Below are 27732 nucleotides of genomic sequence, written 5' to 3'. Positions count from 1 at the left end.
ATGCTGCTTTGAATACTGTCTGAAAGAGATCAATGATGAAAAGTTTACGGAGGAAATAAATGCACTTGTTCAGATCATTAGCCACTGGTCCTTTGTCGCCACATGATTTGCTACAAGCTGTTCATAAGCTTTACTTTATAGAAATGACAAATAAAGAAGTCTTGGAAAAAATTGATAATGGTAAATGTAGCTTCCCAATATCTTTTAGCAATATTTAAGATATCTTTTACAATTTTGTACAAGTAATATAGTAATTCTTATTGAAAATATATAACTCTGAATGTCTGAAAGTATAATATCTTTGTTTCTCTTAATTTAACATCAAAACAATTAATACTTGATATCCGTCTTTTTTACTTATGCATAGGCCAAGACTTGACACATGGAAAGCTTGACACACTTATTGAAAAGGTTGACAGACTTGATTCTCGTTTGCCATCTGGAGCTTCTGTGGACATTCCAGGTAATTAAAAAAATTAGATTGTTTTCATATCAAATCTATACATAAAAATTCAGTCCCAAAATTTTTTATTGTGAATGAATGTAATAACTTCAGTCAATATGCTTTTTTTTGGATATTGTTTGAAATTGCTCTGCAACCTTAAGATATAAAATTTGTTTTAAGTAAAAAGGTCCTAATACTTATCCCTCCCAACTTAACCCCTACAGGCTCCATAATTAAAATATAGAAAAAATTCCTCCGTCAAAGAAAAAAACTTCACCGCCCGCCCCTCGAACATAGTAGAATGTAATTTTTATATTACATTTGAAGTTTTTAAATAGTTTTTAAAACAATCAACTAACCCGTGTATATAATAAAAGTTTAAAAATAGATAATATTTGGGTTTGACATTTTGCCTCTATTTAGGTCAAGTACAGTTTACACATGAAGCAACTAATGCATTTATATTCCTTTTGCCTATACAACCTTATTCTAAATGTTCACCAAAAGTTTTAATGAAGATCAGTACTGTTATTAATCATTGGATTTCCCACATTTGGTACAAGTTAACTTAAGTTTAAATATAACATTTTTGGTCAATATTTTGGTTTATTTTTTGGGAAAAGAACGGAATCTTGAAGGGCTTGGTCTTTTAAACCACTTTAAAATCGCAATGCCTGGTTTTTTCTGTTACCCGAAATGATTACGCTGAAAATAAAAGGAACATGGTTTATAAGTAACACCTGTATTAACTTCCATGCAAAAATATCAGTCATTTTTATCATTTCAATTAAATTTTGATAACAAGTCATATTTACCCGAATACATTTGAAAATATTATTCAATCATTAATTTCTAATAACGTACGTCAATAATATGCAGGTATTGGAATTGTGATTGACGTAAAAAATTGTAGTGCAGAAAAAAAAAAAGAAGTTTTAGATATTTTAGAGAAAAACTTCATCAAGGCTATCGAACAGAAAGTATCAAGTCTAGAAGAAAGTCTTCCAAAGGGTGTTCTGCATACATTACGGGAAAGCAGTTGCACAAGTATTCTCAAGAGTTTTTTTATCATGGGAAGACGTTTTAAACATTTGGTGGAGCAAAAGTGGGTCCCTGATGCTTACAATAAAATGGTACAATCAGTAAAAAGCGCTTTGTCCCAAAATGATCCGCGATTACAGAATGGAGAGCTCTCTTTTTACAGCTTCAACCATTGAAACGGCTATAAAGAATTTGCCAAAAAGGTTGTGGCAATGTACAACTTGAAAATCGTCAATCTTTAAAAGAGGAATTCAATGGAAGTCAATGGATAACATAGGTAAAAAATGAATCTTGAATTACCAAAATATACTTCATTTATTATTATTAAACTTTAATCCTTTTAAATTTCTGCGGACATTATGTTGAAAAGCAATTTGATTTTTTTCTTAACACCATTGGTGCCAAATATAAAAATATCTATTTTTTGGAAACAGACGGGGAATCTTTCCCAAGGGACTGGCCTTTTAACCACTTTAAAAAATCGGATGCCTTAAACCACAAACTTTAAAGAATTTTTTTTATTTTAATTAAATACTGTAAGATATAGTACATTATGTTTCATATAAATTTTAGTTTCCAAATTATATGAACGAGTTCAAAAAACCGAGTACACTACCATACAAACAAGTTTTCAAATGGCAGATAATTCCATTCGTGTAAGATCTAATTTCCTACCACTATCTGAAAGGGAAACAGTACAAAAACATTTAAGAAACTGAAATGTTTCGGAAAGGAATGAAGCGCATTGAATCAGAACTAAGGCGAAAAGATGAACGGTCGAATATGTCATTAACAACAAAACTTGTCAAAGATGATGCTGTATCAAATTTCGGTGATCATATTGTTTTTATAGAAGTAAACGTGTTGCCAAACTTTGGTAATTAATGAATGGATTATCTTCAATTTCTTCATAATTTTATGTTGAATTCTGCTTAAGCCGGTGCTAAAGGGTGCGTGGACGGTAACTTGCAACTTTCCAGACTGTACATGAATGTCTCAATCCAAACATTTTACAATTTTGCCCGTGTTGGGCTTTTTACCTTAGGGGATTCTTGGTTTTTTCACTATTTCCATACTTGGACAAAATAACCTTTGGATAAGACCCTTTTAAAAAGGGTAGAACTGACCTTGAACTTGGCCTTTAAGATGACCTTGGCCGCCAAGGTCAACGTAATTGAATTTTGGTTAAATTGTCATAGTTTTGTTCTTTATGTACATATTTTTTATTTATAACAAAGACCAAACAAATATATTGAATAATTAGATATTACCTTGACATTGGATTGACTTGACCGTAAATGTTAAATAAAATGTAAATTCCCTTGTTTTTCCCCTGTAACTTGCTATCAACTTTGTTATTTTTATTGATGGATTAACTTCATGTTTAGACACAACATATTTAAGGTCAGGACCTTCATGTATATTAAACTCAAAATGACTTGACTCATGTACGACCTTGATCTTGAAGGTCAAGGTATTGAATTTTCAGTCATAATTCAGTAACTGACTGTAACTTGGTTAGTTATCAATTATCTTTATACTTGGAAAAAGCAACCTTTTGGGCGTTCTCAAAGGTAGAACTGACCTTGACTGAAAAATAGATTTCTACATATTTGCTAACACTGCCTTTATTCATCATGGTCATCTTTGCTAACAATAGACTTCCTACACTTTTTCATACATCTTTTTTCCTCCATCCTACAATGTACAAAATTTTTATATTTAGCGTCTAGCTGGCTTTAAAAAAAAAAGGTTAAATTATCACGTTTGTATCATGTTCTTAAGAGGGTATTGTTGTTATAAGTGTAAAGGGAGATACAAATTAATTTTGTTGGCATTTTGAACACAACAAAGAGACACATCAGTTGTGGATGGAAATTCCACAGTGGAAGAAGAAACCAAAAGAACTTCAGTGTAGTCCCTTCAACATTCAAAGGGTAATATTTTCATTCCAAAATATTATGGAAATTTGTCTGAAAAGTTGCTTCTATGATTTTTAGGTCAAGTTCAAATAAGAGTCATCTAGCTCATACAGTCCAAATTATAAAAGTCGTTGTAAATTCTATATAGGTAATATTCCAGAAAATTTGTCATATAGGTTGCTATCTTGATTTCTACTTTGAACATGAATCATCTAGGGTCAAAAAAGACCATAGAGTCCAAATACGAGTATATGAAAACACCTTGTTAACACTATAACTGTAATCTTTTAAGCCGAAATGTCCTGGAAATGTATGGACAATACTGTAAAGGTAGCACACTTTCAGATTAATGGTGATTTTCATGTATTTGAAAATAAAACATTGTACAGTGGGACAACGATACTTACAAATTACAAACGGGACTTACATTTACATAAATTACCAAAACAAAGAGGTCCAAACATGCAAAATATGCATCCCATACTACGTTAGTCAGCGCAGTAGAAATATGGTGATGAATATTGCAAAACAGTCATTTAATCGCACATTAACAATAAATAATCATTTTGCAATTGCTTTTCATTCATGGTAAAAAAATATTATTCTGCCTTGTCATTAAGAGCCTAAATATGTAGGTGATAAAATATAAGGGCCCTCTTGTTTCTGATAACTAAAACATCTTGTCTGTCAGCCATCTGGTATATCAATGAATTACTCTATTCTTTCTTTTCTTTGAAGCACAACAAAGTGACACGTCAGTTATGGATGGAAATGCCAACAGTGGAAGAAGAAAACTGAAACTAGACAACAAAGAAGAACGACAGCACTTTCTGAAGAAGAGGATACATCTAACCCTTGTCTAAGAAGAGATTCACAACTAATCTCTGACGAATCTACACTTATCTTCCAAGATCCTGTAGTAAAAACAACGGGGAAAGTAACTCAGACATCATTTCATGAAGGGGATATGCAAATAATAAAGGTTAGCTTAATATTATATAATTGCTTTCTGTTTTGAATTTTCAATATTCTACAGTTGTCTTTTACTATCACATCTGAGCACGTTACTTTATGTAAGCTATTGTGATACCAGTTCCCGTCGTCTGTCATTAACAATTTTACTTGAACAGCATCTCCTTCAAAATTCCATTTATTTAGTTTCCGCCAATTGTTTTCTCGTTTAGGGCACACGCATTCTTTTACTTGGGGACCATACGCCGCTTTTCATGGAGTGACACTACTGAGTCACATTGAATAATCCATGATAACTGCCGTATGAACACATCTGCAGATGTTTCTAAATTCAAAATTTCACCATTTTCGTGTTTAAATGTTGAATTCTGCTTAAGCCGGTGCTATGGGGCGCGGATGATAACTTGCACTTTCCAGTACCGTCCATGAACAGGCTCAATCAAACCGAGCCTGCAACATTTTAATTTTGTCGTGTTGGGCCTTCTTTAGGGATTCTGTTTTTTTTTATTTTATAAAAAAAATGTATATAGCTCAATAGATGTTATTTAAACTACAGAAATGATCAATGGACAGTCTTTTACAAAACTGCTAAAATCGTTTGGGTCTGCTGAACAAGATAGACGCCATTGCAAAAATCAAAGGGCTGCAAGCTCTGTGGTATTTTCTGATCTAAATCATACTGACTATCTGTATGTATTTTCCTATATAGGTTTATTTTTATATATACTATAATTCATCTTACACAGCGACTGCGTTAAGATTTTTTTTCTATAACAGTTTTTGAGATTGATACATATGGAATTTTGCATGACTAGAGTTGCCATCAAAAAAATCATTTTTTATGACACACTTTATCCTTGCATATCGTGGCTACTTCCTTAAAAAAAGACACTTCAAAAAAAAGTTGCCTCGACTAGGATTGAACCTTAGGCCTCTCACACCCTAAACGAGCGCGATACGAGCGCGATACCCCTGCACCACAGTGAAGTAATACGTAATATGTAGCCCTGAATAAAAACAAATACATTGTAATTCAAAATTGAGAATTTCCATTTCGTGTTTGTAATCCTTATCAATTTCGAGGTATTTTGTTCACGATAAACCTGTTTAAACACTGATTAAAAATAATTTATAGCGAAAATCTTCTGGCCAAAACAGTCCGACATGTATATATTTTCCACTACTCGGCCAGTCAGATTTTTTTTATACTACGCCCTGGAGTATTCAGTAATCGACATAGCTAGAAATAGCATTTTCATTGATTAAAATGATATTCATCCGCGAAATTTGTGATTGTAACCTGATATTTCTATTGACTAATCTAAACTTTCAATGCGCACTGTAATTCGTTAAATGCCTACATTAAAAATATTCTGTCTTTTAAACTGCTGGGTTTTAAGCAGTTTTGAGTGAGAACTACTTTGCGTTGTTAGGTCTGTTAGGAAATTTTGTGTTAGACCGTGGATGTTAGCTATGTATTTACTGATCTTGCGATCAGAAAATACAACTAGAAAAAAGTTTAAACGGGATTTACTTCTTATTCATTTTGTTAAATTTTGATGAAGCTCTACATGAAAGATCCTTGGATAGTTTTCCATAAAAACTGCCCAGATGGTTCCGGTCTACTAAACGAGATGGCCACCAGAGCTTAAAATAGATTTTTTTAATAACATGCATTCTTTAACTATTTGGTTGATTTTGATGAAACTATACAACAAAGTTTTTTAGATTCGCCTGTGTTGGGCTTTCTTTAGGGATTCTATATTTATCTATTTTATGATCACATCCGTGTTATTTGTGCCGTGTGGCGGCTGTAAAAAGTCTCCCCGTACATTTAATCAATGATGTTATATTTTCGATCCTTGAAGATCGTTCAGCACGACATTATTGTTGTGCTTGTGGTATTTTTAGTTTCAACTTTTCGGCATTTTCTAGTTGGGTGGTTCCAATATTCCTACTTGAATAATGTTGAATCACCCTTAGGATATGTTGCCTGCTTTTTAAATTTGTCTTTTGACGTCTTATCTGTGATACGCAGGCTTCATAACCTCTGATCCCCTTTCTAAATTCCATTTTATTTAGTTCCGCCCATTGTTTTCTCGTTTAGGGCACACGCTTTTTATTACTTGGGGACCATACGCCGCTTTTCATGGAATGGCACGTAAGTGTCACATTGAAGGTTCCATGATAACCGCCGTATGAACACATCTGCGGATGTTTCTAAATTCAAAATTTTACTATTTCACGTTTAAATGTTGAATTCTGCTTAAGCCGGTGCTAGGGGGCGTGGACGGTAACTTGCACTTTCCAGTACCGTCCATGAACAGGCTCAATCAAACCGAGCCTGCAACATTTTCAATTTTGCTGTGTTGGGCTTTCTTTAGGGATTCTATATTTATCTATTTTATCAAAATATGGGTCAAATGATTCAAAAATCTGGAAACAAAGTGATCCCTCGGAAGCATTAATCGCAACAAAATTACATAAGAATTGCAGACTCGGTTTGATTGAGTCTGTACATGAGGGATAATGAATAAGTGCAACATCCCTCACGCTCTCTAGCACCGGCTTGAGCGGTACTCAATTCTCAACACTTAATAGTGCTGGCATCAATGATCCCGAAGGACCAGAAAAATATAACAACACAGAAGTCAAGTCTGTTGAATATAGTTATGTTACCACGCGTGTGATTATTAAGGTTGATAGTAGTATCATACGTACGGTCTCATATATATAAGCATATGAATATGATTATCTTTCCCTGTTGTCACAATAAGTACACCCCCCCCCACACACACACACACACACACACACAAAAGAAAGAAAGAAATTAGCCAAGCAACGAGCATGCTCTAGAGTGAATGCAGATTACTAAAATATAATTAAAAATAAATGTAAAATTATTAAATAAAATATAATATAAAGATAACGCACTGTTCATGTTTGGGCATAGATTTAAATCTGACACATTTCAAAAGTAAAGCCTCCAAACTATGAAACAACAAAAAATAATATATGATATAATCATTAACACGTAGATCTACTTAAATAAACGGGAAGTAAAATGTTTCTTAGTAAGAAGTACACGCGTGTGATTTTAAAAAAAATACAGCAACCGCCCTTTCATAATGAATTTTCCTAAATTTTTTTGATATAGATAGGCAACATTCCTTTTAGTATTTTTGTTTTGTAATGATTATAATAATAATAATAATAATAAACTTATCTTGGCAAAATGTAAGCGCATGAGTTGAATGTTAATTGTTTTATTAATTTATACACACCGTCTTGACTTTGATACATTTAGATACTTCAAAAAAAATCTGGGACACATTATATAATGTCCCAGTAATAGTTTTAGTTTATTTCTTTATTTTACTCTCAACTTTACATATACATACATATAAAATATAGATATAAAAACCATCAAAAAAAATATATATATATAAAAAACGACGTCTTATTTGCCCTGATGATCATAAGAGAAACCGGTAGGCAAATAATTAAATAAGTTAACTCATGGACTGTGTTTTTTTTTTATTATATATATATATATATATTATATATATATATATATATATATACATACATTTTGGCACAAAAAGCTTCGCAACGCAGGTATACATTTACGAAGAGGAAAAGCATTCACAAAGGCAAATAAAATAACGCATGCACGCGCCGCTGTTGAACGTTTTATAATAGTTAATCGGAGCGTCATGAAAAAAATGTCTTAGCTTAATAACGACCACGATAAATTCATCATCAAATAATACCTGTCAAATTCTATCCCACTTGTTCGTGAAGCGCATTTCAAGCCGAACCGGTTTCTTGATACACATAACAAATAATGAAACGCGAAATCACAAGAATCAGACGAATATTGTTAAACAGGAAAAGCGCTAATACACGTTATTAACTCTCATTAATATCTATAGAAGCTCTCGGAGTTATTAAAGCCCTAGCCATGCAAGATCGGGCTTAAACATACCCTCATGTTCATTGATGCCAGCACTATTGAGTGTTGAGAATTGAGTACCGCTCAAGCCGGTGCTAGGGGACGTGAGGGATGTTGCACGTATTCATTATCCCTCATGTACAGACTCAATCAAACCGTGTCTGCAATTCTCATGTAATTATGTTGTGGTTAATGCTTCCGAGGGATCACTTTGTGTCCAGATTTTTTTTATAAGAATTTAGCAATTCTTACAAAAATCCTATAAAATGACAAGCACGGGTATTTCCTTCACGTTTCAGCGAAGTGTAAGAGCAATTAACATTACTATTTTTGTAGCAAACCGAACCTAAATCAAGTCTGTTTTCTTCGATTTAAAGAAAACTGCACCTTCTGTGAATAAATAAATAAATAAAATAGTAAATAATAGCGAGTGCGCGTGATGCACGTGATTTGGCCTATATTGAGTAAATCGCTAGAATAGTTACATTGTAAAATAGATAAATACTGAATCCCTAAAGAAAGCCCAACACGGCAAAATTGAAAATGTTGCAGGCTCGGTTTGATTGAGCCTGTTCATGGACGGTACTGGAAAGTGCAAGTTACCGTCCACGCCCCCTAGCACCGGCTTAAGCAGAATTCAACATTTAAACATGAAATAGTAAAATTTGAATTTAGAAACATCCGCAGTTGTGTTCATACGGCGGTTATCATGGAACCTTCAATGTGACACTTCCGTGCCATTCCATGAAAAGCGGCGTATGGTCCCCAATTAAAAAAAAAATACGTGTGCCCTAAACGAGAAAACAATGGGCGGAACTAAATAAAATGGAATTTTGAAAGGGGATCAGAGGTTATGAAGCCTGCGTATCACAGATAAGACGTCAAAAGACAAATTTAAAAAGCAGGCAACATATCCTAAGGGTGATTCAACATTATTTAAGTAGGAATATTGGAACCACCCAACTAGAAAATGCCGAAAAGTTGAAACTAAAACTACCACAAGCACAACAATAATGTCGTGCTGAACGATCTTCAAGGATCGAAAATATGACATCATTGATTAAATGTACGGGGAGACTTTTTACAGCCGCCACACGGCACAAATAACACGGATGTGATCATAAAATAGATAAATATAGAATCCCTAAAGAAAGCCCAATTATAAGAATTATAAGCGGCAAGTAAGTTATGGCAATAAAGGAATATAATTCGGTAAGGAAGTTGATATATAGTTGTGGCGTCTGTATCTCTTTATTTTCATAATTAGGATATTTAGGTTGAATTGCAAAATTAGATTAAACCAGTATGACTATTCCGGCCATTAAGGCTTAAGATGCCCGGTCGTGGACATCGGAGTATAAAACATCACCGATGTCATTTTGTACAAAACGAACATTTCTTATTATCATGAGGAATATTTGGATTTGCCCATAACCAAGTTTTGATAGAGATCCGATTTTTTCCTGACCTTAAATGGAATAGATTTCCAAGCAAGATTGCGGTGTAACATTTTATTATTTTGAACTCTTTCTAAAACATATAATAATTTGAATAATTAGCTGATTACGTCATCTGATCATGCCAGGTGTTCTGAATAAATTGATCTGTCAGTGAACTTTTTACTTAAACATGAGTATTTTCCAGCAATATTTGTATTTAGCCAGAAATATGTGTATAAAGAAAAGAACTATAATTGTTTAAGGATACACAAGGGATGAGAATCAAGTTGGAAGGGAAGGTTGAAAATGCTTGTCGAGAGGGGATATTTTGTGAAAAGAACTTCCAGAGTTTGTCCAAAAGATACCTGTCGAGGAAGGGTGTGTGGTGGACTTTAAGATTTCCTTAATATAAGACCGAATAATAATGCCCATTCCACACTGACATTTGATTTAATACATCTTATTTCCTCTGAATAAAAAATTCCAATACCGAAATTTTTTTACATTTTATTTAAATCTGTTAATTCCAAAATTTTTATTATAAACATTTATCCAATCATTTAATGTATTTCGTAACAATCCTTTATCGTGTTAACAATCTTACATACAACTACAATCTTTTTATACAAGTTGCTATTCCCGCCATAAGCCTAAGGAAAAAAACGTGAAGGCACAAATTTCGTGGCAAGGAGTTTAGAAAATATAAATAATTGTCCCGCCATATATTTAAATTGTTAATAACATGAAAATCATGAATTTCATGGCAGAGAGCAAAATACACAAAAAGCACAATTCTCGTGATAAGGAGTTTATAAAATATAAAGAATTTTCCCGCCATTTATTTAAAATGTAAATGACATGAAAATCAAGAATTTCATGGCAAGGAGCAAACAGAAAATAAAATATTTTCCCGCTTAAATAGTTAATTATCTAATAATATCGTGATATTCACGACATGGTGGGGAGCTTATAAAAATGACAGTCCAGGGTGGGGAGGGTTATTTTCAGGAAAGTGTCGTCCATAGGTTGTAAATGTGGTACTCGTAACTGAGTTCGAAGGAGGGCAAAATTTAATTTTCCGGCCAGGGTATTCTTCTTGAAGAGTGCTTTCCATAGGTTGTCTAAGAAGTGCCAGACAAGAGGGAGGTGGAAATTCTTATCTGTCAGGATCTAGTATGTCATATGTGGATGAAAATGATTATATATATGATGAGTAAGCAAAGTATTTTGAATGTGATGATAATATGATGGTGATATGAAGCATACTGATGTTAATTGCAATGATAATTCTGATGATGAAAATAGCATTGCTGATGATGACAATGATTCTATTAGTAAACATGTTCCTGACAATAGCGATTGTTAAAATGTCTAAAGATTTGGTTGAATATGAGGTTGATGTTAGTGAAGATAAGCAATTTAAGTATTTTGATTGCAGTAATAATGTGATGATGATTATATTGATGATGGTGATGGTGAACTGAAGTTTATTGATGGTGATGCTGATGATTATATTGATGATAATGTTGAGGATGATGATGATGATGATAATAATGGTAATTGTGAACAGAAATATGTTGATTGTGATGTTGATGCTGATGATTATATTGATGATGATGATGACGATGAGCAAAAGTATGTTGATTGCGATGATGATGATTTTGTTGATAATGGTGATGATGAGCAAAAAAGTATTTTGATTGTGATGATTATGTCCATGATAGTGATGATGACCAGAATCATGTTGATTGCACTGATGACGATGATGAGTAGAAGTATTTTGATGGTCATTTTAACAGTTGAATAATTATGTTGTTGATGGTGATGAGTAAAAGGTATTTTGATAGTGTCATGGTATAAAACAGTCACTGATATTAAATGTTCCTGTGATTATAAGCTTGGTCAGTAGAGCTACTATATGGTATTCCAATAGTTGGTTCAAGTACAGGTCAGGTACATATTTTACCCTGAGACATTTAGCACCCAAAGGGGGTTGTGATTGTATCATGTTTGCAGCTCAAAAGGTTCATTATCTGTGCCCATAAGAAAGAAAAATTCAAGGGCAGTGTTATGGCCATCGTCGGTACCCACGGTGTATATTCCGTACATACTACATTATCTAGTTAATGTAGTATGTACGGAATATATACCGTGGTTAACCGACGATGGGGTATGGCAAAATTCAGCACTTTTCTTTTTATTAATGAAGCTGCCTAATAAGTGAGATGTGTACCTGGTTCGAGTACAGGTCAGGCTGCACATTTCTCTCCCTACATGACATTTGCAATGATTACGTTGATACCATCCTGCTGCTGCTTCTCATAATGATCCTAATTATTGTACAATATTAGGCTGGTTTTTTACGTTTAATAGTGAGCATCTATACTCATACGATGATGCTGATGATGATGTTGATGATGATAATGATATTGATGCTCACGCTGTTGATTATTGTTATGGTCATCTTATTCGCTGTGATGATGATGATTATGATACTGATAGTGTTGTCATACTATTTCTTCTCATAATTATTAATTAGCATAATCACGTTGCTGATGATCTTGATGATACACATAAGTATATTGAGTGTATTGATTAGGATGATGATGCTAATGATGACTATGAAGAATGATAATCTTTAGCAAGAAAAGTTTTGAAATACAGGGACAATAAATTTACTGCAGTAAAGTGTAGTGAGGTGAAAACAAATTCTAAACACAGTGAAATATAATTATTACCGTATTCAGTGAGTATTGAATATTTCAACTACATTTCTAATTTTGTAAATCTATACAGGTGTTCTGGTAGCGTAAATTTCTACTTGTTGCTAGGTGAATATATTTGTGTCACACATTTAAGTGATTATATATTCTCAAACCTAAACGTCATTTAGGTACATGTACTTTTATATTTTATTCATTTTTGGCTGGAAAACTCATTGAACATGAACCCATTCCACACAGAAAAAAGAACTGTTTTTCAAATGAGCAAATTAATAGGGATTTTGAATGTTAGTGAATAACTTGAAGCTTATAACAAATTTGTATCAATTAATAGTCTCTTATTTATTTTTCTCACATTTTCCAGATATTTTAAAAGGATGTACACATTTCATTAACTCCATTGGTTTTACCTAATTGCATCTTTTTTCCTCGCTGTTTTTTTTTATAGAAACATGATAGTCTTACTGTAGATAAAGCTATACTTCTGTGACATTTCAGTAAAAAATGTGTCTGATTATATGTTGAAAGGGCCATTTATTTAGCTTATCTAAATGTGACATGTTAGAAAGTTGACAAGGTTTAGACATCTTGTAGAGCGAAAAGGCGGAGCTATCAGTGATTTAGAGAAATGCCTTGTTTTTTGGTTGAAAAAGAAATAGTAGTATAGTCTCTTTAACGCCACGGCTGCGCATGCGCTGCGGCCATTTTGTTTTCTTTTTATAGTAACTCAATTGCATAGAAGAAATGACCTCACTCAACATGCACGATGGCCGTGTTGAATAACAGACATGCGGCGGCCATTTTGGATTCTATTTTAAGAATGACATCATCACTTTATTAATAGAAACGTGAATAAAAATATCCCCCGGAAGTATACAGAGCTGACTTGTATACACGATTTAAGGCGTGGTCGCGCACATTGAGGGTCAGGTGCTGAGCCCTAAACGGAGAGATGACAAGATATTACAGAGAAATAAAAGTTTTATTTTATTATCAAAACTTATCAAACAGTATAAATAAATAAATTGTTGAACAATATTAGTGAAAAAAAAATAATTATAACATGTCAAAATAAATTACAGATAAAAAGAACTATATACGAAACATATTTATATATCATATAGATTTATCCATACACGAATTGAATTTATATAAAAAATGAACTATATTGATGTAAAAATAAATAAATAGAACGAAATATGCATTTGATTTAAACTAAAGCATTAAGCAATGTATTTTACCTGAACATAGTACTTTTTGTTGACAATGTTTCCTGCTAGACGTCCAGTGACAAAATGACTCCAATCATAAATGTAATTGTACTTATTGCGCATGCTCGGACCTGTTTTTACAAGCGACATTATAAGTTATATTTAGATCAGGTCACGAGTGCACCGAACGTGATCATAGTCTCAGTGTCTAGTGTCTATCTATTTAAGACCAGATGGTTTAACAATAGCCTATTTAACTGTTAAAGTTAATCCCTTTAAAGTCGCCGCAATGTATGGCGTGTGTTTATTTAGGGGCGGATACACTAACAAAGGACTATTGAGATGCCAAAGTAGTGTGTGTTCTTCTATGCAAATGAGTTACTATTAATAGAAAACAAAATGGCCGCCGTGCATGCGCAGTCGTGGCGTTAAAGAGACCCCTATACTACCAGTAATGATGATCATGAAATAGGTTAATGTTTAATAATACGCGTAAACAAAAATAATTGATCGCCTGCCTGTGGCAGGCTTGACCAATTATTTTTGTTTATACGTATTATTAAACACTAACCTATACATAGAGGTGATACACTTCAATTAATGTTTGTTTTTAATTACTTAGAACAAAATGCAACATACCGAGAGATTTTTTTTATTTTCTGATTATGTTTTAAATCATTATCTTATCTATAAATCAAACATGGTCAAATTACAATTGATTATCAAGTTTATTAAATAGTTTTAAGTTTATTGAATATATCTCAGTATGTAACATACATAGACATGAGAACAAAGGCTAATAATACACGTAATCACAGAGGACAACTTTTATTTAAGATCTTGGAGGACTTTGTACGAAAGGTAAAAAAAATCTATCCCGATTATGATTCCCGTATATGGCTCAAGGCCACTTAACACATTTGTTTTAACAGCTATTCATAGACAACGCGTATGCTTAGTGTAATCATTTACGATTGTAATGCAGTATGGTGTAGATGTAATGTAAATATAGAATACATATATCTGTGTCAGCTAATAAATATGTATTTATTTAGTGCTGCAAAATATGAATATGTATTTTGTTCAAGCTTATATTTAAATATGACGTGTACAATGCATATAGTATATGAAAAGTTATATGTCTTTGTTAATTATTCACGTTCCCTCAGGTAATGAATATCTATACAGTATACTATAATACATATACAACTACACTCGGTTTCAGACTTCAAAAATCATTTATTTACAGAAAATCAGATGCTTACCGGATAAGCTACAGGAATTTTCAAGAAATATAAATGATCCAGACACAAAAACTGACATATATATACTTAACCAGAAAGCAGAGGGTGTTTGTAATTGCGTAACCAATGCGTTTACAGTAACCGGAAGTGCTGTGTTAAAGGAAAAGAAAAAGATTTCACGAGTGCCTTGTCCCAGCAGAGTGGATATTGAAAGATTGTCACAAACGTTACTTGCGTTTAAGCGTAACCTTCGTACTTGCACAGGCGAAATAGTTTCTTTGAAGTCGAAAATCCATAATTTTATTGGTGCCAATCGTTGTACGATAAAATTAAAAGAAGATGAAATCAAAGAAGCTAGGTTTGAAATAAATATATTAGATATGCTTCAATTGACCGAAAAAGAACTATCGAAATACGAGGATGAAGCTAACAATAAGGAACGTGGTGCTGTTGACCTCGAAATCCGAGCACGTAATCTTCGACGAATATCAGGGGCATTTAACATAAAGGCATCATTATGGGGCACTGCATCTGCTTTTGTAGGAATATTGATTGAACCATTTTCATGTAGGTGCACTTGTACAGTTGTTACTTATTATTATTATTATGACAGGAAAAAGCAAACACCGCATTTAGCTAGGTATGATAATTTAACCTATACCTTGTACACTTGTACATTGCATCATGTATTTAAAAACAGTAAGAGTTTCCTGTTTTCATGGTCTTCGCAATGTAGCAAATTAATGATAAAACGGACAAACAAACAAACTTAAACAGAAACAAGGTAAAAAAACATCAACGAATTAACAAATAACAAAATAAAAAGTTTTTTTATCTTACAATGTTGTATGTGTAATACACTTACTTCAGTTTAATTCTTGTAGAGTGCGATATGATAAAGGAAAATGTGCACAATTCTTTAGATTCTGTTACATTATAATTACTTTTTTAGTCAACCCCCAAAAAATAATGAACCCTAGCCAATGTTTTTGGACTGACTACTTGTGATATATAATGTCTGGTGAACCTTTTATATACAGGTATAAAGTATAGTCATGACAGATAAAGTCTGTTTCAACAATTCAAAAATGACTTTCAGCTGGTGCTTCACTTGGAGTAGCTTTGGTCTCGACAGGTATTGGCATGGCCATATACTTTAATGGTGCCTATAAGTGTAGGATGGCTGCTGCAAGCCTTAAATTAACTGCACAGTATATGAAGGATCTGGCTCAAAGAAAGCGAACATTAATGGAAGAGTATAAATCAAAATTTAGCACGACATCTATCGAGCTTAGTAATTCCAAAGCGAAAACTGGTATGTTATTTTTCTATTACGTTCTCACGTAACACAAATTTAAACCTTTTTTCTATTTTTTTTAAAGACATGGGTTTAGTTCAAATTTAAACATCATTATAACTTATCTTTGTTGATTTGTTTGTTGATAGTGATTTATTTATTTTAGACCATCTTGCTAAGACTGCAAACATTGATAGACTTTTCACAGAGTGTATATCAGGCTTAGAATTTCCCATAAAAAAGGTAAATAAAACACATTAATTTGATTTAATTATTGGTGACAAATAAAGACATAAAATTTTCTATGTATCTTAATAATCAGCACCATTGTATTAAAACTACAACACCGTGATTGAAAAAGCAATGTGTTTATGAAAAACTGCCAAAGTTGTACATTGTCTCAATTGCTTATGCATGGATTTAGTAAATATTTGATAATTAATCACTTTGATGGTATTATTTTTATCACATCCAAGTAAATGATGTAATATTTGAATACTAATAACATATTTAGATTTTAATGTAACGAAAGTAAAAATATACAGTTTTTTTTCAAGGATTTCAAGACCGAATTTCATCTATTATTATCACAAGGCGATTATTTACAAGGCATAAAAAAGATGTTCCAGGAATGTGAAGAGTATGGAGCTACCAATGAGGAACATAATGCTGTTTACCTCGAAAATCAAGCACGTAGACTTCGATCATTATCAGAGGAATTTAAAAAAACGGGATCTTTATGGGGCGCTGCATCCGCTATTGTAGGAATATTGTTTGCACCATCTACATGTAGGTGTACTTGTACAGTTGTTTTATTATTATTATTACTATTATTATTATTATTATTATTATTATTATTATTATTATTATTATTATTATTATTATTACAGGAGAAAGCAAACACCGCATTTAGCTAGGTATGACAATTTATTTTATACCTTGTACTTTTGAACAGTGCATCATGTATTTCAAACCAGTAACAGTTTTATGTTCTGATGCGTTTAGCAATGTAGCAAATTTTTGATAAAACGGACAAACAAAACAAAATTAAACAGAAACAAACTAGAACAAAATATCTACGAATTAACAAATAAAAAAGATGTTTTAACTTACAATGTTGTATATGTAGTACACTTACTTCTGTTTAATTCTTGTAGAGTGCTATATGATAAAGGAAAATATACACAATTCTTTAGATCTTGATACATTATTATGACCTTCTAGTCAACCCCAAACAATTAATGAACCCTAGCCAATGTTTTTGGACTGACTACTTGTTTTATTTAATGTCTGGTGAACCTTTTATATACAGGTATAAAGTATAGTCATGACAGATAAAATCTGTTTCAACAATTCAAAAATGACTTTCAGATGGTGCTTCCCTTGGAGCAGGTTTGGTCTCGGCAGGTATTGGCATGGCTTTAAATGGCGCAAACGAGTGTGAGATGGCTGCTGCAAGCCTTATATTAAATGCACAGGATATGAAGGAACTGGCTCAAAGAAAGCGAAAATCAAATGCAGAGTATGAATCAAAATGTAGTACTATCGAGCTTAGAAATTCCAATGCAGAGATTGGTATGTTTTTTTTCTATTTCTATCTCACGTAACACAAATAATTTGTTAGAGCTTTTTCGATATACATTTTAAAGACATGTGTTTAGTTCATTTATAATCATCATTATAACTAATCTTTGTTGATTTGATTGTTGTTAATGTTTTATTTATTTTAGACCATCTTGCAAAGACATATGACGGGCTTGCCAGCCTTGAAGGACTTCTCACAGAGTGTTTATCAGAATTCGAACGTGCCATTCATATAACAAGGGTAAATAAAACACAGTGACTTGATTAAATTAGTGATGACAAATAAAGACATAAAATATTTATGTATTTGGATAATCATAGATATTTGATAATTATTTACTTTAATAGTACTAATTTTATCAAATCCAAGCAAATGATGTAATATTTGAATACCAGTTACATATTTAGATTTTAACTTCACGAAAGTACATATATATGGGTTTTTTCAAGGATTTTGAGAACGTAGTTCATCGGACAGTATTACAAGGCGATTCCTTTCAACTCTTAAAAGAGGTATTCCAGGAACATCCAGAGGAACATCACGACGAAACACATGAGCAAATGCAAAAACTGAAGGTGAGCTTATCAAGCGTTTAAAATTCTTGATAAAAGTATTAATGTTTTTTGCTTTTTGCTCTTCTGAGCTGGCTCTAATGATCTTTTAGAATCGTTGAATGTCTGTCGTCCGTCCACATTTACTTCGTTAACACTCTAGTTGTCACATTTTTGCCTTAATTGTCATTATACTTGGTCAGGTACTGCTCTGTGCTATAAGCATTGTAAAATGTTTAAAGCAATAAAGACATTGATATGAAAAAATTGAATTGAATTGTATAAGTCGATATTTATGCGTAACAAACATTTTGCGAATGTCAAAAAGTGGACTTTTTGCGCGCAGGAATATTGCGAAAATATGATTTCTTGAATTTAATACTGTTTTGTGTTACATATACAGTTAAACTTCGTTCGCTCGAACTCGGATCGCTCGAATACCTCCCTTCGCTCGAACTCATTACACAGTCCCGGCAAAATTCCTATATAATATATATTGTTCTACCTCGGATCGCTCGAACACCGATCGCTCGAACTCTCGAACCTGTTCTCTGGTCCCTTCGGCAGAAATATAGTGAAAATCACACCTTTTCGGTCGAACACAAAAAGACAACTCGACATGTCCTAAATAAATGACAGTCTGCGACACATGTTTTTAACACCTAGTGATAGTGACAAATTAATTAAGGTTAATTGATACAAAATAAGAGGTGCTGTAAGAGGTTTTATGCAAATCTGAAACAGACATTTTCTGTGGTGTTGTGTATATACCACCCGAATACTCGGACTATGCAGTTGACGATCCTTTTTCCGAAATTCAAGACGATTTCAATCGCCTGTCGGACAATTACTCATCGTATATATTGTTTTGAGATTTCAATTCACGTACAAAATCAACTGAAGATTTTATTACAGTCGATAGACGTTTTTTGGAAAACCAAAACTTAAGCGTTCTTTGCGATGAATTTGATACTGAAATGAGTAAATTTCAAAATGCACAAAATGTAAAGCTATTACGTTATAACACCGATAAACATAATAACAGTTACGGTAATAGATTTATTGATTTTTTACAATTAAATAATATGTATATATTAAATGGTCGAACTTCTGGCGATTACACCGGAAGTACTACTTGTAAAGGTACCAGTACCGTCGATTATTTTATATGTAATTCAAATCTGTTTAAAAATGTACTCGATCTTACTGTTAAAGATTTTTGTCCCATTTTATCAGATGCACATAATCCTATTGTTTTAACATTGAATACTAACCAAATTGAAATTGTTGAACATGTTAATAATACTGAACCATCTATTAAATTATGGGACAATAAGAAAAGTGAAAGCTTTTTACAGAAATTTGATATAAATCTTATAGAGGAATTAAATGAAAAACTTGACGTTTTGAAAAATAGCGACAATTTTAATCAGCAAAATGCAGATGATTTAGTTACAAATATCTCCTCACTATTTCTTAAAACTTCTGAGGAAGCATTTGGCTATAAAATTAAAAACAACAATGAAGTAGTAAATAACAATAGCTCTTGGTTTGGATATCAGTGTAGGAAAGCAAGAAGAAACTTTCATAGAGCGAAATATTTATATAAATTAAGAAAAACTGACGAAAACAAATATAACCTTAAAGAAAAAAGTAAGATATACAAAAATACTATGCGTTCGTTTAAAAATAAACATTTGAATAGAAACATTGATAAATTTCGCAAATTAAAAATCAAAGATCCCAGGAAATATTGGAATTTACTTCGTAATAATAACAGTCAATGCAAAACGGAAGCAAGTATCGATGAAATGTATGAATTTTTCAGAAATGTTAATTTTTCAAATGATGGAACAATTAATGACAATAACACATTTGATCTAGAAAATAATGAGCAATCAAACCAAAACGAATCTAGATCTATCAATTGTCCTATAACATATGAAGAGATTGATAAGGCAGTAAAAATGTTAAAAAATAATAAAGCATGTGGGTTAGACCAAATAGTTAACGAACAAATAAAATGCTCATATAGTTTAATGAAAGATACGTATTTCAAACTTTTTAATTTAGTATTTGAAAAAGGTGTTATACCTGAAATGTGGACTATTGGGATAATAAATCCAATATATAAAAACAAAGGTGATGCTAGTAAACCTGAAAATTATAGACCTATAACACTTCTAAGCTGTTTGGGAAAACTTTTTACCAGTATAATAAATAATAGGCTTACTACTTATGCAGATGAAAATAATATAATAAATAATAGTCAAGCAGGTTTTAGGAAGGGGTTTTCAACCACAGACCAAATTTTTGTATTACATCATTTAATCAATTACGTTAATAACAGTAAAAATAAATTATTCTGTGCTTTTATCGATCTCAAACAAGCCTTTGATACAGTCTGGAGAAATGGTCTTTGGCAAAAACTCTTTAATCTTAATATAACAGGAAAATGTTTAAATGTCATTAAAAACATGTACGATAACATTAAATCGTGTGTCAGAGTTAACTTTGAAGTTTCAAATTTTTTCCCTAGTAACATAGGCGTACGTCAAGGAGAGAACTTGTCCCCTCTACTTTTTTCAATGTTTTTGAATGACCTTAGCGATTATTTTGCAAATAGTAATGACACTATGGGAATCACGGTACAAAATGACCAAAACGCAGACGAAATTCGTGATTTTTTAAAGATATTTATATTACTTTACACTGACGACACTGTTATTTTATCTGAATCGGTTGAAGATTTTCAAAAATCATTACATTTGTATGAAAACTATTGTAAAACATGAAAACTTACTGTAAATACATCTAAATCTAAAATCGTAGTATTTTCTAAAGGACGACAACAAAACTATAATTTTATCTTGAACAACGAAAGATTAGAGGTAGTTACGGAGTACAAGTATCTAGGAGTTTTATTTTTGTAAAAGTGGATCATATACTTAAACTTAAAAGCTCATAGCATTACACGCTACTAGAGCAATGCATATTTGATAAGAAACTCAAGTCGACTTAGTTTACCAATTGATATCCAAATATATCTTTTTTAATAAAACAATTAAACCTATTCTTCTTTAATTGGGCGGAAATATGGGGATATGGTAATATAGAAGTGATTGAACGAGCACAATCAAAAAAAAATATTTTAAATATGAAACGATCCACCACGAATTATATGGTGTACGGAGAAACAGGCTGCCTGTCGCTATCTTTTGATAGAAATGAAAGAATAATAATGTTTTAGGCTAGATTAAAAAAGCACGATGTAAATAACCATCAAAAGAAAGTGTCGTCACTATTAAACAATATTATATATAATCTTTCAAAAAACTTAAGTGAAAATAATTTGAGAAAAAAAAATTTCCTTGAATTGCAAACTTAAGACAAATTTTCATAAATTGCGGTTTATGTAATATATGGGATACACAAAATTTCGGAAACGACAAGTGGTTGAAATTAGCAATTAGGAAGAATCTAAAAGATTTTTTTCTAAATGATTGGTATTCCGTTATTCAAAACTCCAGCAAAAGTACATTCTACAGAATATTCAAAAAAGAATTTAAATTCGAAAAATACCTTTTATCAACTCCTAAACCTTTTCTTCGTTACATGATAAAATTTCGAACACGTAACCATAGATTACCAATAGAAACAGGCAATTGGGCCCGAATACCAATCAATCAAAGAACATGTACTTCTTGTAACAATAAAATAGGCGACGAATTTCATTACTTATTTGAATGTGTTTTGCTTAATGATGAAAGAAAGAAATTTTTGAAACCCTATTATTACAGACGTGCAAATACATTCAAACTAGATCAACTAATTAATACAGAAAACAAGAGCGAATATTTGAAATTATGTAAATTTGTTAAAACAATAATTTTAAGATAATTAAAATTAGAACTCACCTCATATGTGATTACTTACATTCCAAGAATTACTTACATTCCAAGACTATTACACGAATATTCACAGATAAATCTTTTATTACCCATTGTAAAGTGTTTGTTTGTTATAATATTTGTCTAAATAGTATGACACTTTTTTCATTTAGCTTATAAGTATGAGTCTAGAAATGTCATTGTAATGGTTTAAAATATTATGTCGTACATAATTGTACATCACTTGTCAGTTGTTTATAATATTATTTCTTTTCCCTTTTTCTTTTTTGTAACTATTCTCATCGTTTGTCGATAAATAAAAAGAAAGGTAATATGAAACGAAATTATACCCTTAGAGAGTGTCCAAATTACGTGACTCTCCACGGTTTTTTGTGGTAACATATTTACTAAGAACTTTAACAATTTGTGGTTTTGATACATTGTTAATTGAACGTACTGCAGTTCAGCAAATGATATGAATAAATACTCTTTCTACGAATTATTTTACCACTCAAATTATATAATTATACATTGTACATTTGTTTAAAGAGCCTCTACTCACATTGTATTTATTATTAACCACATTTATTCATGTTAACATGAAATGTGTGAAATAAAGGAAATTTGACTTGACTTGACTTGACTTGTAACCGATTTGTTTGTTATGATAATATTGTTGATTTGCCGTTTATGGTAACGATAAAAAGAAAATAACTCGTGAACTTAGTGAAATATGCATGGCAATTACCTGGACGGCTTTAATAACAACCGTGGTTCATGTAAAGTGAATTATTACAGTGTTATCTATTTATATAATAATACTTGTACGTGTGTTTATTTTAGTAAATGACTACAAACAGATGCTGCTGTAAATGTTTTTTTTTTAAATATTTCATAAATTTATTTTTTTAAATTAAATTCATCCCATTATATACATATAAATATATTTTGAACATTGTTCAACAAGTTTGGTGTGATTGCCCAATCGAACTCAACCATGAATATAGACTAACACAGCGTACCGTTAATACTTAATTAAAACACTGGGATAATAATTCTGAATATGACATACTCGACGAAGAGATGTACTAACAAACAATTAAATTGACGCATTTATCATTCGACCGATGTTAGCAAGAAAACCGTAAGGCATATGATAAACGTAATAATAGTTCAACCTCGGTTGGCTCGAACTACCGATCTCTCGAACAAATTTGCACAGGCCCTCCGAGTTCGAGCGAACAAAGTTCATTAAGCAGGTAAATGTTATATGCAATATGCCGTTATTCTATTCAGTTCATTAATACTTTTATTATTTATATAAATGTTTAAAATAAACATTGTTAGTTTGATAAATACCTGATCAAACATTTCTTTGTCATACTTTGAAACATTCTTTTGTTATATAAATATTGTTTGATTTTATTAACCTGTCAATTGCATACTAATTATACGGTCAATGCACACAATATATAAATCTTCGATAGATTTTCGGGAAGTTCCGTGAGATGTTCTCAGTAACATATGCACGGGGGTGGAACCCCATATGAATCTCAAAAATGAGCATCGGTAAAAATGATATGTGAATTTCCGCTGCACCAGATGTGAAGCATAACACCAGATGTGACTGGAAAAATAGGCTGATTGCAGGGTAAGTTTTCATCTTTTTAAACATTTATATAAAATTCAATCCTTTTTTTAAGAAAATCGAAATGTGATTCTACCCTCCTGACTCTCCTCTATATTACCCCGATGCTAAACATTCAAACAAATCCTGGTTTAAACATTTATTGAGAATTGGCTACATACAAGGGAATCGCTGCTCAAAATTGCATTTGAGCTCCAGATGTGTTGAAGAGATTCATATGTGCATAACATAAAAAAGCAACATAATTACGCATCACTTTCATACAGCAATCTAGAATTCATTCTATTGTATATCATTCTGTAATAAATACTATTATCCGAAATAGACACATTTTCACTTGAATAACATAGTATCCATATAGAAAGAGATATAAGACATTCTGCATACGAAAGGTTTTGAACATACGTAGATATTTTGGGAAGACCTTGCTTATTTTGACTTATTGACGTCGTGTGTACTGCAATCTTTCCCTTTTTATGCCACCATGCATTAATTAATTAATTAATTATTCACTCGACTGCACTGTCTGCTTAATAGGGGAGTAATATGAAGCGTTTTTGAATTTGTTATGATGTTGTAAGAAAGTTTGTGATAAACTTTTAAAAAAAGATCAAAGAAGATTTGCATATTTATTTTCCACATCAAGAAACGTCCCTGCAGAATATTTACATGGTTCACTTCATGCCATGCCCACAGTCGTAATTATGGGTCAGTGCCTATCTGAATTTCATGCCTGCTCTGTAATTCTTTGAATGGTTTTAAAGAAACTTTAACAGCAAAAAACAAATTTATTAATGGGATATATAATGTGGAAATGGGTTTGCATAAAGTTTTGTCTGGTGCATGGACGTACTTGTTTATAAACCTTTTATTTTGTTTCATGTTATTTTGCGCTAAGAGGCACTGCCTCTATGAATCTTTTCATGAGTACCATTACTTGCAATATCATCCATTTCAAGTACCCGAGAAAATAACAGTAATCGTTAATAATAGACTTATTGATATAAATTTAAAAATCCATCTTTTGACATGCCATCAAAATGCTGATGAAACGGCGGTTAGTGTAATACTGGCGCGTCCAAATTATTTACAGCAATGTTTTTCTGTGTCTTTTGTCATCCAACCAATCAGGAACACTCAACACACTTCTAATTGGCTCATGTGATGAGAGGTTTACAATATCGGTAATTGACACGTTACATAAAAAGTAACCGAGGTTTCGGGTGGGGAATTTAATTTATGGAAAGAAGCCAATTATAAATTGAAATTTTATGTTTATTAAAATTCTCATTTCTGTTTATCATGCGATAAAACAGTTACACATGTATAATGTATCGAACTCTATTATTATGTAGAAATATCATGACCTGGGGCGGCATCTCGGGTTTTCCTTACAGACAATGTTCTCGACCCATATTCTGTAAAGAAAAACCTTCGATGTCGCATCAGGCCATGATATTTACACAAAACAGTCTGTCGCTATAACTATAACTTGTGGAATATTAAAGTGATAGATATTTTTATGAAAGTAAACATTATTATAGAAACATATTATATGACACGATAGCTTTACAAAGTTCAATACTTTCAGTTTGGTTTGTCCAAGTTACATATCATTTATCAGTGAATTGTTTATCATACGAGTACTATCCGCTCTGCGTCAACATTTTCATGTACTCGGGTCTTTTAGTATTTCTAATGCTAGCATAAGCTAGTGTGCTCTGTCACTGTGGTAATCAAACACACTAATGTTACAACTGAACTTTCCGCCAGAGCTGCAAAACCTATATTGTTTCTATACATTGGCTATTCAATGATTATATGGAAGTGGTCCGTAGTTTTGTAGATGGTTTTCTACATCACTTATGAATCCCGTCAGCACATCTGGAGCTCAAATGTAATTTTGAGCAGCGATTCCCTTGTATATAGCCAAATCTCAATAAATGTTTAAACCAGGATTTGTTTGAATGTTGAGCATCGGCCTGTACTTAGATTTCGTAAAATCGCTGTTTTTTTAGTCCGTTTAGTGACATTTTCTTCATTCACATTGCATATTTTGGACACACCAGAACCCACGACGAAAAGAATATCTCGATGAAGACTGCATAGAAATCCAAAACAACAAGGGGTAATATAGAGGAGACTCAGGAGGGTAGAATCACATTTCGATTTTGTTAAATGAAGGATTGAATTTTATATAAATGTTTAAAAAGATGAAAACTTACCCTGCAATCAGCCTATTTTTCCAGTCACATCTGGTGTTATGCTTCACATCTGGTGTAGCGGAAATTCACATATCATTTTTACCGATGCTCATTTTTGAGATTCATATGGGGTTCCACCCCCGTGATATGATTTATCTTAATCTGTATCTGCAAGTTTATTGTACTAGGCGTTAAAGCGCAATAGGGTGAACCATGGGTTTATAATTATTTCTAAGTGTTCAGCGTGTTGTAAGATCGAGACCTCGTAGGTCCATGTTTTCTTTTATCTATATTTTCAACATTATTAAAGCTTGTTTCTTTTTTTTTATTTGTTTGTTTTGTTTTAATATGATTTGCGCTTATTTTGGTAAAGTCTATACATTGTACTCTTTAATAAACACGGTTTAAGAATAAATATTTAAAATTCATTCGATTAAAATCGGTAAATGTCATTTTAATGCTGTAAACACAATACAAATCGACACAAAACAGTGTTTCTAAGTTGCTTTATATCTGTGTAGACAATAATGCAAGCTCTCGGCCATTTCCATTAAAATACACTGCAAAAATAAAGAGTAGGTCTAAAACAATGGCAGTAGTAGCGATCTAACCACAAAACTCTCGCACATAAGGCAATCACTTAACCGACTGTGATATTGCAGGATGTAATGACTAGCTTTGCCTTACGATGGTGTGACCTTCAAAACATTAGTTATATATTTCATATTAATTCTCGTAAACGACACGGACAAAACCAAAATGGGATCGAATATTTAAATGAGTGCTATAATGTATTCATAATTGACAGGTCAATAAAATCAAACTATAACCTATAATAATTGTGTTATTTACAAACATATTGTTTTCTTAAAACATTTGTGATTTGTTATGACCAAACTTAAACACATAAGCAATGAGTAAAAATAATCTAGGTACCTGAACAGTCAAATTTATTCATGTAAGATGCTGTATGAAAACGTGTTTGCAAATGAAAGAAGAAAGTTTGCCTAAAAAAATAATTTTTGCGCGAACAAACATCGCAAATATTTCCACGTCGATAAAACAATGTGACAGCACACAAAAAGGCATACATTGTGTTTATGGAAAAACTTCGTATAAACTGTCGTCAGGTCAAAGGTATTGTTACCATACTAAAATTACGTTGTCTTGCAGATATCTTTTGATTCTTGTAGTTTCTTTTACTTTGAGCATACTTTCTAAAATTTCAGTTTAAGTGGTTTTTACTGGAGAAAATGATTCTCATCAACAGTGATCGCCATGGCATAACGTTTTAAAACAAACACACCTGGTTACAAAGAGACATTTGAGTTTTCCTAACTGATGTAACTTACATGTTTGAAACTGTAAAAGTGTTTGAACAGAAACAAAACACCTACCAGCTATTAAAATTCTGGTAAATACTTGAAGGTACGATGTATATATATGTAAATATTGATATCCCGTTTTTACAGCCTTTTAATTATGTTGTATACTATATAGTATTTTACTCTCTACAGTTTTCTTAAATAGTTTTATTGACCTTTAGTAAAAGAGTGTCATGGGTCATTTAGGTTTAGCTTGTAAACATATGAAAATGATTCTTAT

At 32.1% G+C, this 27732-nt stretch overlaps 2 protein-coding genes across 2 annotated transcripts; both read left to right on the top strand.

Annotated features, from left to right (window-relative positions):
- LOC132717752 (uncharacterized) lies at window positions 1-16018 on the top strand. Its single transcript, XM_060701312.1, has 7 exons — window positions 1-180; window positions 368-463; window positions 1325-1492; window positions 3341-3423; window positions 4190-4390; window positions 14958-15519; window positions 15993-16018. The coding sequence occupies exons 1-7, from the start codon at window positions 60-62 to the stop codon at window positions 16016-16018; spliced, it is 1257 nt and encodes a 418-aa protein (XP_060557295.1). The 5' UTR covers window positions 1-59.
- On the top strand, window positions 15992-27732 carry LOC132717751 (uncharacterized). The gene is made up of 7 exons (XM_060701311.1): window positions 15992-16267; window positions 16416-16492; window positions 16807-17038; window positions 17621-17824; window positions 17980-18074; window positions 18284-18409; window positions 27357-27732. The coding sequence occupies exons 1-7, from the start codon at window positions 16096-16098 to the stop codon at window positions 27420-27422; spliced, it is 972 nt and encodes a 323-aa protein (XP_060557294.1). The 5' UTR covers window positions 15992-16095; the 3' UTR covers window positions 27423-27732.

This window comes from Ruditapes philippinarum, unplaced genomic scaffold (genome assembly GCF_026571515.1).
Source record: "Ruditapes philippinarum isolate M1 unplaced genomic scaffold, ASM2657151v2 ctg439_1_1_1_1, whole genome shotgun sequence".
NCBI classification, from domain to species: Eukaryota; Metazoa; Mollusca; class Bivalvia; order Venerida; family Veneridae; genus Ruditapes; species Ruditapes philippinarum.
This window is presented reverse-complemented; position numbering and strand designations above follow the sequence as displayed.

Excerpts from the sequence above, each read along its gene's own strand:
- LOC132717752 (XM_060701312.1), top strand. The coding sequence starts at position 60 with ATGCACTTGTTCAGATCATTAGCCACTGGTCCTTTGTCGCCACATGAT. Across the intron at positions 464-1,324 it reads AGCTTCTGTGGACATTCCAG|GTATTGGAATTGTGATTGAC; the intron begins GTAATTAAAAAA and ends AATAATATGCAG. Across the intron at positions 4,391-14,957 it reads GGGATATGCAAATAATAAAG|AAAATCAGATGCTTACCGGA; the intron begins GTTAGCTTAATA and ends ATTTATTTACAG.
- LOC132717751 (XM_060701311.1), top strand. The coding sequence starts at position 16,096 with ATGGCCATATACTTTAATGGTGCCTATAAGTGTAGGATGGCTGCTGCA. Across the intron at positions 16,268-16,415 it reads TAATTCCAAAGCGAAAACTG|ACCATCTTGCTAAGACTGCA; the intron begins GTATGTTATTTT and ends TATTTATTTTAG. Across the intron at positions 18,410-27,356 it reads AGCAAATGCAAAAACTGAAG|TTTAAGTGGTTTTTACTGGA; the intron begins GTGAGCTTATCA and ends CTAAAATTTCAG.